General features: G+C 44.8%; 1 protein-coding gene across 1 annotated transcript in view; it reads left to right on the top strand.

The window, feature by feature from the left end:
• LOC145418336 (A-type potassium channel modulatory protein KCNIP1) overlaps positions 1–12,280 on the top strand; it is a 210,559-nt gene extending 198,279 nt beyond the window's left edge. Inside the window, exons 9-10 of the mRNA XM_080286776.1 lie at positions 8,961–9,086; positions 12,085–12,280. Coding sequence (XP_080142902.1) covers positions 8,961–9,083 — 123 coding nt within the window. The 3' untranslated portion in view covers positions 9,084–9,086; positions 12,085–12,280. The remainder of the gene's footprint in view (positions 1–8,960; positions 9,087–12,084) is intronic.
• Positions 12,281–13,005: the final 725 nt, after the last annotated feature.

Below are 13,005 nucleotides of genomic sequence, written 5' to 3'. Positions count from 1 at the left end.
TCGAAATAAGCCACAAGAGGACGGAAACCTGGGCCAAGTTCAGGTGACAGGAGTACCAAGACGAATCGTATGGCAAACCTATGTGTGATATACAGCAATACGTTCCGATGTATTATGCAAATGACGTACTGTTCACTTTAACTAGGCGTAAAATTGCCGTCTCTCCATCTTGAATCCTGAGCTGTAACAAGAGAACAGATTATGGTGCAGGTCACGAAGAAGTGCTATGGAAAGGATGTAGAGGCGTAGTGTTGTCTTGTCCTGCCACTGAGCTCCGGGAAATGAGCTGCAAAAGGACGAAAATCTCCGCCTAGTTAAAATGAATGACCTGTAGCTTCATAATTGGCCCACGTTACGGGTTCTGTGTATTTCAAGTGACACAGGATGCATCTTAGCACCCCTTCCTTAGCGATTTATCTTAACGTTCCCTGGTATGCTATTTATATCGTTTAAATTTCGATATAGTATCAGTAACCTGCATCCTCCTTTTGGCGGGTAGGGACGGGCTTCAGGGAAATTATAAACAGTGCCACCACGTGAAGGCTTCCCTCTTCAACAGCAATCAGCAACACATAAGAGGTTAACAGGGGTAATATACGGAATAAATCGCTAAGGAAGAGATGTTACGGAGCGTCCAAAGCCACTTAGGTCAGACCCTCCAATTCTGTATCATAGGCAAGGGAAGACACAGGGATTGAAAGTGCTCAAAATCAAAGGAAAAATAATAATCAAAAATACAGGGAGTACCGGGAAGTGTGTGTGTGTGTGTGTGTGTGTGTGTGTGTGTGTGTGTGTGTGTGTGTGTGTGTGTGTGTGTGTGTGTGTGTGTGTGTCCATAGTATTAAAAATGTTATGGATAGATGGGCAGTTAGTATATTTTCATTGTGTGTGTGTGTGTGTGTGTGTGTGTGTGTGTGTGTGTGTGTGTGAGAGAGAGAGAGAGAGAGAGAGAGAGAGAGAGAGAGAGAGAGAGAGAGAGAGAGAGAGAGAGAGAGAGAGAGAGAGAGAGACTAATTATACATGGTCTAATTTTGAGTAATAAATGCAGTAACAAAATGGGTCCAGTTCTCAGCCCTTTTGGAGCTGGAGTTACTGATGATGATGATGATGATGATGATGACGACGATGATGAATATGACGTGAACCTGGTGGACTGCAGGCTTGATGTTCCCTCTACGAAGAGCTCAGTATCCTTTGAAGGGATCGGGAGGGAGTTGAGGGACGTTTGTATAGCTAGGCAGTGGATCAGCCCCGTTGTATCAGTGCCACCACGTGAAGGGGTTCCTCTTATGGGTTAATTATGAGGCAATTTCCACCCATAAGGTCATCGGTAACTGTAGCTCCGTAACGGGTGAGATTCGGACCCATGTTGGTATCGTATTTCTAGCTGAAAAATTAGCCTTAGAATAATCAGCACACATTTCACGGGATTCTCTGTGTAGTTTTTATTTACCTCTTGTATGGTGGTGGTGGTGGTGGTGGTGGTGGTGGAGGGGCGCCTTCACGTGGTGGCACCGATGTAACCAGGCGGAGGAACTGCCCGGCGACACAAACGTCCCTCACCTCACCATTAGCCTGAAAGGACGATGGTGGAGTGTAGGAAGAGGGCAGCTCCAGCCTGCAGTACACTGGGTCCACGTTTCCCATGGGCCTGGGGTTGCAATTACTACTACTACTACTACTACTGCTACAACTACTATTGCTACCATTACTACTACTACTACTATTACTACTACTACTACTACTACTGCTATTACTATTACTGCTACTATCACTTCAGCTGAATCAAATCGTCTTAGAGCAATACAGGGCAGTCCAAATATTACGCCTCTCAATTCTCATATGTTGCTTTCCATAACCTTTTTGATGCGTCAGGGCGTCTGATTTCTTACGTCTATTAATTACATGGTGGATGATAGGTAAATTTTGTTCATCTGACGGAACTGGGCCACTCCCTCTGTTTAATACTAAGTCTTGGTTGCATGAGGGTCAGTCAGCCTTAGTTATGAGACAGGAAGGAGTCTTCGTGGACACTAGTCAGACTTTTCGTAGTAGTAGTAGTTTTAGTAGTAGTAGTAACTGGGGCTCATTTGAAGGTGAACCCCGTGGACTGCAGACTGAAGTAGCCATTTTCCTGCAATCCGCCATCCTCCTTTTAGGGGGGGGGACTGTGAGGGGACTAAGGGACGTTTGTATAACCGGACAGCTCCACTGCTCGGCCATATCAGTGCCACACGTGAAGGCGTCCCTGTCCTGCACCGTGTTGTGGTGGAGGGGTTTAATGAATTCTGGCGGCCATGACTCACTCTTAGCAGACTACTATCGTGTGGCGTTGGCTGGAATAGTAGAGTTGTGGCCACCATTGTGGGGTTAGGAGTGTACCACGTGCCAAATTGTGCCCGTGTAGTAGTGAGGTGAACCTATGGATTAGTGTTCTTACCTGCGATTGGTGTGCAATGACGAGGTGCCTTCACGTGGTGCTGCTGTGCACTCTGGGTGGAGCAGATGAGGAGTCCACCCGGGAGCCAAACCTCCTCTTATTCCCCTGCACCTCGCCGTGGGAAGGACACTGATCCGGTCCTAATGAGGTGCTGTGTGCCCATGAGAGTACTGCACCTGTAGGACGGACCCATAGAAACAGCTGCTTACCTGTGGTTGACGGGTGTGCCCGGCCAGAAAGACTGGGATTAAGCAACCATAACAAGAGCAACACCACCAGCAACAAGTCAGTCAGCGTATATTATTCAGAATGACGCCAAGCCTGACGTCAAACCACAAATTTACCCAAACCTCTTGTATGTTGTTACCTGTCCATATCACGCCAGCACCTGAGGACAACATTACCTCGCTAGTCACCGTGTATACCAAATAATGTACAGGGTGTGTCACAAGGCTGCAGGCATTGGAAGAAATAGTAAGGAACGGCAATACAGACGCTTTTGTTGATAGAATGTGCTTTGTGTGTCTAGTAGTGTTTAATACCAGACAAGATATCCAACCACCAGCATGGGCCTATGAAGATAATAGATAGAGATAGATAGATAGGTAGGTAGATAGATGGATAGATACCGAATGGACAGGTAGGTAGGTAGGTAGGTAGATAGGCAGGTAGGTAGGTGGGTGGGTAAATGGATAGACAAATAGATAGCCCGGTGTATAGGTAGGTAAATAGATAGATACGTTGCTGTGTAGACAGATAGATAGACAAATAGATAGATAGATAGCGCGATATATAGTTAGGTAGTAGGTAGATACACACACATACATATTACAAATTATTTTCCCCGTTATATTCACAACTCCATATTAAAAATTATCCTTTCATTTTCTTCTCCTCTTCAAACTGATATTTTAATTTCCTGTGTCATTCTTGCTATTCCGAGACGATTTTATTCAGGAGTCCTCCTACGTACCGTACACCTGCACCTGTCACCTCTTTGGCACTAACACCCACCGTCCATATTGAATACATGCCAGGGCTGCCTCATACAGGACTGGTGTATTGGTATTAGCGGGGGTGTTTTGGCAGCGTGACGGAGGGTCGTATGGTACACCAGTAAACTCTATACCAACCAAATTCAAAACCTTCAACTATTCCCTGCCCCAGCCGGGATTCGAACCCACGTCCATTGGGATAGTAGACCACCACATTATAAATCAACTTTGGCTCCAACCAGACGATTTTATTCAGCTCAAGAGCGGCGTAGTAAAGCAGGTTTTATCGTGAGTCTCCTTGGTTACTAGTCACATTTTCCATCCATCCTGAACTGCAGGGGATTAGGGATCTTCAAGCGAAAAACACATCTCCAGTTTAAGATTCTCTTTCTCTCTCTCTCTCTCTCTCTCTCTCTCACTCTCTCTCTCTCTCTCTCTCTCTCAGCTGAGTAAAATCGTTTGGTGGCAGCAAGAATAAACACCAGTATCGAACAGTCGTGGCATTCAAGTTTCTCAACGCCTCTTCCTTAGCGACTAATTCTGCATATATCACTTCAGCATTCTCTTGTATGTTATTAATGTCTTTTTAATGTCGTGAATTAATAACTAGAGAATTATGAATATTCATATGTGGAATAAATCGATCAGGAAGAGGTGTGACGAACATCTCAAAGCCACATGTACACTAGTAATTTTTTTGCTGACTTTTATACATTAATTTCCTCATGTACGTTATTCAGTAAATGATTGTGTGTGTGTGTGTGTGTGTGTGTGTGTGTGTGTGTGTGTGTGTGTGTGTGTGTGTGTGTGTGTGTGTGTGTGTGTGTGCTAACGTTATCATAGGATTAAAAACCATTATGTATACATGTGCAGTTTTGTATATTTCCCTGTGTGTTTGTGCGTGTATGTATGTATGCATGTATGTATGTATGTGTAAGTTCTCTATTATGCATACATGTGCGTTTTGGTATATTTTCCACACTATTGTTTCTACTGAATGCCAAGTTAAAATCTATTGTCTATTGTCTATTGTTTAAGTATCGTATTATAAGTGGCCCTGGAGGGTTCTTAACTCCTCTCCCGTGGCGATTTATTCTGTATGTGTCACCTGTATATTTCCTTGCAGAGTATGTTGAAATTAAACGATGCAAGAACATGTGTAGGTATGCTCTTTCTACTTTAACTTGGCCCGCTAGTCACGAAGAAGTGCTATGGAAAGGATGTATACCCGAATGATGAGTTGTAACTACATTTGAATATGGTGCTAGTCACGAAGAAGAGCTATGACAAGGATAGGGGACGCAGCATATCCTTTTCACCGTAACAAGGGCTGAAATTACCGTCTCCATCTTGAATGCTGAGTTGTAACAATAGATGATGCTAGTCACGAAGAAGTGCTTTGAAAGGGATGTAGAGCCGAAAGCTGAGTTGTAACAATAGATAAACACGTCAGTATGGTGCTAGTCACGAAGAAGTGCCATGGGAAGGTTGTAGATCTGTAGTTTTGTCTTTTTTTGAAACAGTGAAATGTGCTGCCAATGGACGAAAGTCTGGGGTAGGTTAAGGTGCAGGAACGCTAATCACGAAGAAGTGCTGTGGGAAGTAAGTTACGAAAGGACGAGAGTGTGGGCCAAGCTAAGGTACTGAGCGAGCATCATACCCAGACTAAATCGCTGGGGAAGAGGTGTTAGGACTGCTGCCAGGCCACGAAGGATACGAGTCCCTTTTCAACCCATGCTGTTTCCGAAGCGTGTGTACATATACGTGGTCAGTTGTACATATTTGTTATAATGAACAGTTTTATTCTACTTCGTTGAAGGAAAGGAATTACCAAAACATTGTTCGAAATAAAGCTAAAGAATTAACCGCTTGTTTTAATGGATTGCTCTGACGCCTTCACGTGGTGGCGCTGGTAACTCGGCTTGCCTTGTTGTGCAAGTGCCGCGCAGCCTAAATGTGTTGTTTGATTACTGTGTAGTTAATCCCTTCACGTGGTGACACTGACGACCGGACGGGGGACCCGCCCGGCGTTACAAACGTCCCAGGGCTAATTCTCTGTCCACCTGATTGTGCAAGGGTCTCTCTCTCTCTCTCTCTCTCTCTCTCTCTCTCTCTCTCTCTCTCTCTCTCTCGTGGTAGGTGGAGGCGCCCACCATCCACTCACCCGATGTAATGCTGTCTACAGGTGACTCTACGTTGGGTGACAAGCCAAGTGGTTTTCCGTATCCCAGTTAACCATTTACTACGTTGGGTGGTAACCATATAACCCAATGATGCCTAATGGTTTAGTGGGTTAAGGCGCTCGAGCTGTGTGCATCCTGTAAGGGTTCCCATCAGAGGAATGGCTGATGTTTATTATCCACAGACTCGTAATGCCATTTAAGGGGGGAATGTGAGCTGATGATGATGATGATGATAATGATGATGATGATGATGATGATGATGAGAGAGAGAGAGAGAGAGAGAGAGAGAGAGAGAGAGAGAGAGAGAGAGAGAGAGAGAGAGAGAGAGAGAGAGAGAGAGAGTGTTGATTGATTTTCCTATGTATATAGAGTCAGGAGTGGCTAAGAGGGTAGTGTAGGATGGAAGGCAGGTAGAAGTGGTCTGAAGAGGGTTCGTCAGCTCATTAAAGAAAACGCTGAGTGATGGCAAACTCAAGAGAATGGACAAAGGGTAAGAGATGATGATGATGATGATGATGATGATGATGTGAAACGTAAACCCGGTGGACTGTAGCCTTAAAATGTCCCTCTGCTACCCACCATCAGGGGATAAGGATGGGAGGTGAGGGACGTTTGTGTTAAGTCAGTTGAGTCACCTAGTTACAGCTGTGCCACCACGTGAAGGCCTCCCTCTCCTATATCCAGTTTAACATTAACATAAATTACTTTGGCTGCCGTTGTCCCTCATTGTCTGTCATCTTGTCCTCATCCATCAAGCTGCCCGATCTCCAACTCACCCGCCTCTCCCATCGTGCTATCCTTGTCTTTCTCTAGTAAAGTCACTGTTGTAGGAGCTGCCATGCGTGGGCCAACTGCAGTAACTTCTTAATATCCCTTTTACAGCTTAAATACTTTGTCGTGGTTATATGAAATTAATTGAGGTGGGAATGAGTCTCCTTGATTACTAGTCAGATCAACTCTATGCAGCGTGGATACTATGTCACAGTTATATATAGCGTTTGACATAAGCCACGACACGCCCTTCACATCATGAGTGTCCCAGTTCCCTCAGATGAACACAAACCGATCATACGATACCGCTATTTGTGCCTTTTCATTTCTTTCAGGTGGATTCTGAAGCAAGCTAATTATTTCAGCACCAGGACGGCTTGAAGTTTACTGTAGCTACCTTCAGACGATTATATTCAGCAGATGTCAGAAGTACAATCCACTTCCTTTGATTTCATTCAGCTGTTTTATTCGGAGAAGAAGAGATCAGGAGGCGGAGATCTTCCACAGTCGTCCCCTCCAAGAATAAAACAAGAAAAGAGTGCCAAATTCAAGATCCGTTCATTTCGAGATGCCTAGACACACTGCGTTGTAAAGGCTGGAGGTCATAGGCAGAGGGAAATACAGTCAGCGTAAGACAGTTCCAGAGTTGACCGGCTGCATACATAAAAGACTGGGAGTAGTGATTAACTTACCTACTCCCTCCCTCCCTCCCTCCCTACCTACCTGCCGTCTACACTGGAGGTCATAGGTAACAGGAAATACAGACAGAGGAAGTCAGTTCCAGAGATGACCTGTTGCATACATGAAGAACTGGGAGTATTGGTTAGCTCTTGATTAAAGAGTTGGACAAAAAAGTGGTGAGAGTTTGCTGCCAGACGGGTGCTGCATGCCCGCCGTAATGGGGAAGGGTTGCATGCAGACAGTTAAGCAGACCAGTGACCATTGAAGCAGTGAGAGCAGGGGTTCTCAGAAATTTTCCTTGCACGTCCCCCCTTTACTGAGATACTGAACATTAACTGATACGTCACCAACAGTATTTCGTTGTGCATTGGTGACACTGGGTATGCGGCCGGGGCATGTGTCCGGCTCAGGGAAGATGAACGCCCCTGCCCTGCATAGTCCCGGGTCACCCTTAGGCAAGGTGTAGCTCCCGTTAGCCCACCAACAAGGGAGCAGGTGGCAGGCTACCATCGCGCGGGGTATGACAATCGTGAGCGAAGTCCACCCACACATCCCTGCCGACTGTGGCAAGGGAAGTGTCACGTAACCAGCGTCCAGTGACAGCAGCATGAACACAGCAAAGTTGCATGTGGAGGAGGGATTTTTTTTTTCTTTTTTTTGGGGGGGAGGGGGGTGGAGTGAGAAATGCGGAAAGCGGACACAATGCTGCCAGAAGATTGTCGGGAAACTTTTGCCCCTGCCTGTGCTGCTGCCGTGGGATTGACGTGGTGCCAAGGCCTGGTACTGGCCTTGCACAACACTCCCAGGCGGGGAACTCACCCACATTTACCAAGTCCTCAGAGGCCATTACAGTTTTATTTTACTATTAATATCTCAGACGATATTGTTCATCTTAGGAGGCGGCCAGTAAGGTGAAGACACTAATAATATCATCATAACCATGTAACGTATAAACAACATGGAATAGACATTTCACTGTAACTCGGCGTAAACTTTCCATCCCACCATCTTGAATGCTGAGTCGTGACGAGAGATCATCTCTGAAATATGATGCTTGTCACGAAGAAGTGCTGTGGAGAGGATGTAGGCCCTTAGTATTATTATAGTCTACCCCTTAACTTGACCTAAAACTGCCATCTCCTCATCTTAAATACTGAGTGGGATACGATGCTAGTCACGAAGAAGTGCTGCGCAAAAGGATGTAGAGCCGTAATATTATCCCATGTTGCCATTGAACTACGTGAAATAAGTAAAAACAAAAACAAAAACGAAAATTTACGCCAAGTTAAGGTGAATTGAACTTGGGCATAGTTGACGGGGCGGGGGATGAAGAAATGACCCGAGCGAGAGAGAGGACGAGGGGGGAAGGAAAGAAGGAAGGAAGGAAGAAGGGAGGGAGGGAGGGGAGAGAGGAGGGACACGAGGGGAGGTAAGGCATGAGGGAGAGAGAGAGAGAGGGGGGGGGAAGAATATTTGAGAACGAAATGCAACGAAGAAATAAAAATGAGAGAACAGGAGAGAAGCTAGAGAGAATGAAAGATATACACGAAACTAAGCAGAAGTGGAAAATATGATTGTTTTAAAAAAGGAAGGGGAGGGGGGGAAGAAATGCGGAGGAGGGAGAGAGGGAGGAGGACGGGGGGATGGAGGGAGGGGGGCGAAGGAAGGGAGGGAGGGACGGATGTGGAGGGTTGGAGATAAGACGAAAAAGTATGTTGGAGTGTGCAGACATTCTACTCCGATTTTGGTGAGTTTTTATGAGCTGTTTTTTCTCAGTACATATTATTGGCTTTTATACTGAATTATGTAGATGTTTAAACAACCCATAAGATACAATTTAACAGAAGGCATAAAGATAGGGAAATATAATTCATGCACGTCCTTTTGCAGTATGGTGTTGACTGGAAGAACTGGCCTAGTTCAACCAACCCTTTGACTGAAACCCATGGCTCAGCTCAAGCCAACCTGACCCAGACCTGTGGAGCTCCGCGGCTGTCTTACTCCTGTGGTTGATGGGTGAGTCCAAGTGATATTTTCTTTGCATCGCTCTGGCCATTATATATCCAGTTTCTGGGTTTGTTCTGTATAGTATTAATTTATTCACTTAATTTTAAAACAAAAATTAAAGTTTGTGCACTACATTGCATCACTTATTCTAGTCATTATCACAGTGTAAAAAGTTTCAGCTCAAGACTCATCTCAATGTGATACCAGTGGACGGCAGATTGAACTTGTCCTTCTGTCACAGTCCACCATCCACCTGGGATGTTTGTATAAACAGATAATAAAACCACTTGATTATACTGGTGCCGCCACTTGAAGCCATCCCTCTCCAGCAGGATTGGGAAAAAAGTGATTTATGACAAGACAGTGATTTAAACCGTGTCATAAATGTCATGAACATCATAAATGTTACACATTGAAAAAGTCATAAATTTACAAAAGTAAGTCAATTGCTATATATTTGAAAAACCATGAAAATTTACCAGTACAATAAGCACTATTTCAAGCTGTGCCACAATACTGTAGCCACTGTATAAAGGTCAGATAAGGACAAATAAAACTATAATGTCCCGCCTGGTAGTCCTGGTGCCCACCAAAGCTTTGCATGATTTTAGTTGTTTTAGCTACATTAAAGGATTACACAACTTCAACTTTTCATGTTCATCTGTTATTATATATAGGTAAATCTGTAAAGAAAATATCTATCTATCTATCTATCTATTGCCAGACGCCTCAATCCCGTTCGGTGTGGCCACAAACACATCGCCTCCAAGTCGCCGTGTCCCCCGCCATTTCACTGCCCTGCTCCCAACTCACACCCCCCTCTCTCATATACCTCTCCACCCCATCCTTCCATCTCATCCTCGGCCTCCCCCTCCCTCTTCCCCCCTCCACCTCACTCGCATACACTCTCTTCGTCAGTCTTTCACCCTCCATCCTCTCAACATGGCCAAACCACCTCAGTGTGTTCCTCATAACGCTTCCTATCACATCCACATCCACACCACAACGCTCCTTTATATCCTCATTCGTCAGCCTGTCTCTCCATGTGACTTCACAGGCTCCTCTTAAATAACTCATTTCCACTGCTCTCACTCTTGACTCGTGTCCTTCCAACAACGTCCAAGCTTCACTTCCATACGTTAGAGTTGGTATCACAATACTGTCATGTAGTAACTTTTTCACTTCCATGCTCACTTCCCTGTTTCTTATCACTGCTTTCAAAGAACCAGCAACCTTTCTTCCCTGCTGTACCCTTTCAAGCACTTCACACTCCAAACCTCCGTCCTTACTCATCACACTACCCAAGTACTTAAACGTACTCACATTTTCCAATTCCTCACCATCCAACCTCGCTGTACATTCACTGACTTCACCTCTCTCAAAGACCATCACTTTAATCTTCCCTACATTCACCTTTAGATTCCGTTTCTTACACACTCTCTCAAATTCATCCACCAAGCCTTGCAGCTCCCCTTCGTCTTCACTCAACAACACAGTATCATCTGCAAACAACAGTACAGGGAGTTTCCAAACACTATCCTTTCTCACCAGGGCCACTCCAACATCCACTACCCTACCTTGTACCTCTTTTATTACCCCATCCATGTACAGATTGAACAACCATGGAGACATGACACATCCCTGTTTCAACCCAACTTTCAAAGAGAAAAATTCACTTAGTTCACCATCCACACGCACTGCAGCCTTCGCACCCTCGTACATAATCTTCACAGCATTCAACAACTTCCCATCTACTCCATATATTCTTAAAACTTTCCACAATCCTTGTCTTTCTAAAGCTTTCCACCTCGTCTCAAGTAAGGTTGTTTACTGTCTGTTACACTCTTCCAGTTGGTAACATCACTGGTATGTGTTTACAGCTCCGCACCTCTCAGGCATGGGTGTTTACTCGTGTCTATTACATGGGTGTCTATTACACTTGTCCTATTGGTAATCTGTCGATGGTATGTTCTCGTGCAAGGGTGTTTATTATCTATTACACTCCTCCTATTGGTTATGTGTCAAGAGCATGTTTTTAGCTTCCGACCTCCCTCGTGCAAGGCTTTTTACTGCTGATTACACACACCATAAAGGGAGTCGCACACGTCCTGTCTGATTATACAATGACAACTCTCTTAAATCATTCATGGTCTTCTCATAGCCTTCATCAGCCTCTGAACCACGTAGTCTCGTCTGCTTATACTTGCACTCCTCATAGTCCTCATCAGCCTACGAACTACCTATCCAAGCCGTACATAAGGCCAAACAGTCCCACACAGTCCTGCAGATCCACCTTAGATATAACCATATCTTCATACACACACACACACACACACACACACACACACACACACACACACACACACACACACACACACACACATATATATGCACATTTACTGATATGCATACCGAAACCTCCATTCAGACATGTTCACTATGAGCTCGGCAATACATCCACACGCAGTGTCCCTGCCGGACACACACACAGGCTCACCTGCGTACACACGGACCACACACACACACACACACACACACACACACACACACACACACACACACACACACACACACACACACACACACACACACACACACACACAAAATACTCCCTAACGGATCTTGCTGGTGAGGAAATGTCTTTATGTAAATGTGGTGGTGTGGGAAGTTGCCATGGTAACACAGTCACCTACCACCAGTCAAGTAAGGATCTTCTTAACGATATATTTTGGATAAGGCTGGTTAATATCCTTTTGAACACACACACACACACACACACGCACACGCACACCTGCACATAGCTGCACTTCCACATATCCACACCTCACAATGTCTCCCAAGTCACATGCAGTAGAATATGGCATAAAAGACCCCGGTTGTGATATGATTACCCCAGTGAATCCTATATCATACCTTTTTATTTTATTCTTACTATCTCAAGACGACTTTATTTAATACGATAAATCAGTGGCAGTGACGATTAACTAAGATATTACTCCTTTCGCAGGGGTGACGAGCGGCCAGTAACAGGAGCAGCCAACAGAGAGCTATGTGGCATTTCTTTACTGCAGTGTGTCACCATATCCCGCCCCACACCACCACACATCCCCGCCAGTCCCTCTCTACTCACCAGTCTTCGAAACGACCTAACATTGTCTTTCCAAAGCCACGAAGTGTAGATGTTGATACAAATAAACGTGAAATACAATTATGTCTGAGTTTCTCTCCTCATCTGAGCATGTCATCAAATAAATAACTGGTATCTTGTGTAATTACCCTTTTAATATTAACCAACAGTATATGAGAGAGGGGGTTGTGAGTTGGGAGCAGGGCAGTGAAATGGCGGGGGACAGGGCGACTTGGAGGCGATTTGTTTGTGGCCACCCCAAACGGGATTGAGGCGTCTGGCAATAGATAGATAGATAGTAAACTCCCAGCTCAAAAACAGTCAAGATAGTGGGTACTCGGCCCCTACATCACTTCAAAATCTATTTACCTAAAATCTCGTGGCCAATGAAGATCTACATTTTCGCATAATAATCTGTACGTAGAACGAATAACATGCTAGTTTATGGAATACAGGAGTCTGCCACAACTCTCCATTTGGGGATAAGAATGGTTAAAGGAAAAAACGTAGACAGAGGCGAATGGGAGAAGGCTGTGGTATTTAACTGTTGGGGGTACTGTTGATATTTTCACTGCCTGTTTTTCTCATATACAGAGTCAAACTAAAGCTTTATTAATCCTCAGATACGCACATCATTGTTAACTGACGTGATCTGGTACGAGTATGGCTGAAAACAAAATATGTAATCAGAAAAGCGACCAGAAAAAAAAAAATCGTTGTTTCTGCTACTAGTGGATGTTATTACAGTCGACCGAGAAAGCCCGATGAAGCTATGTGTTTGGCCAGGTTTATATATCTGTC

This window comes from Coenobita brevimanus, chromosome 113, assembly GCF_032717465.1.
Source record: "Coenobita brevimanus isolate Jiangsu-jjx chromosome 113, ASM3271746v2, whole genome shotgun sequence".
NCBI classification, from domain to species: domain Eukaryota; kingdom Metazoa; phylum Arthropoda; class Malacostraca; order Decapoda; family Coenobitidae; genus Coenobita; species Coenobita brevimanus.
The sequence above is the reverse complement of the archived record's forward strand: the minus strand, read 5'-3'. Positions and strand labels throughout refer to the sequence as shown.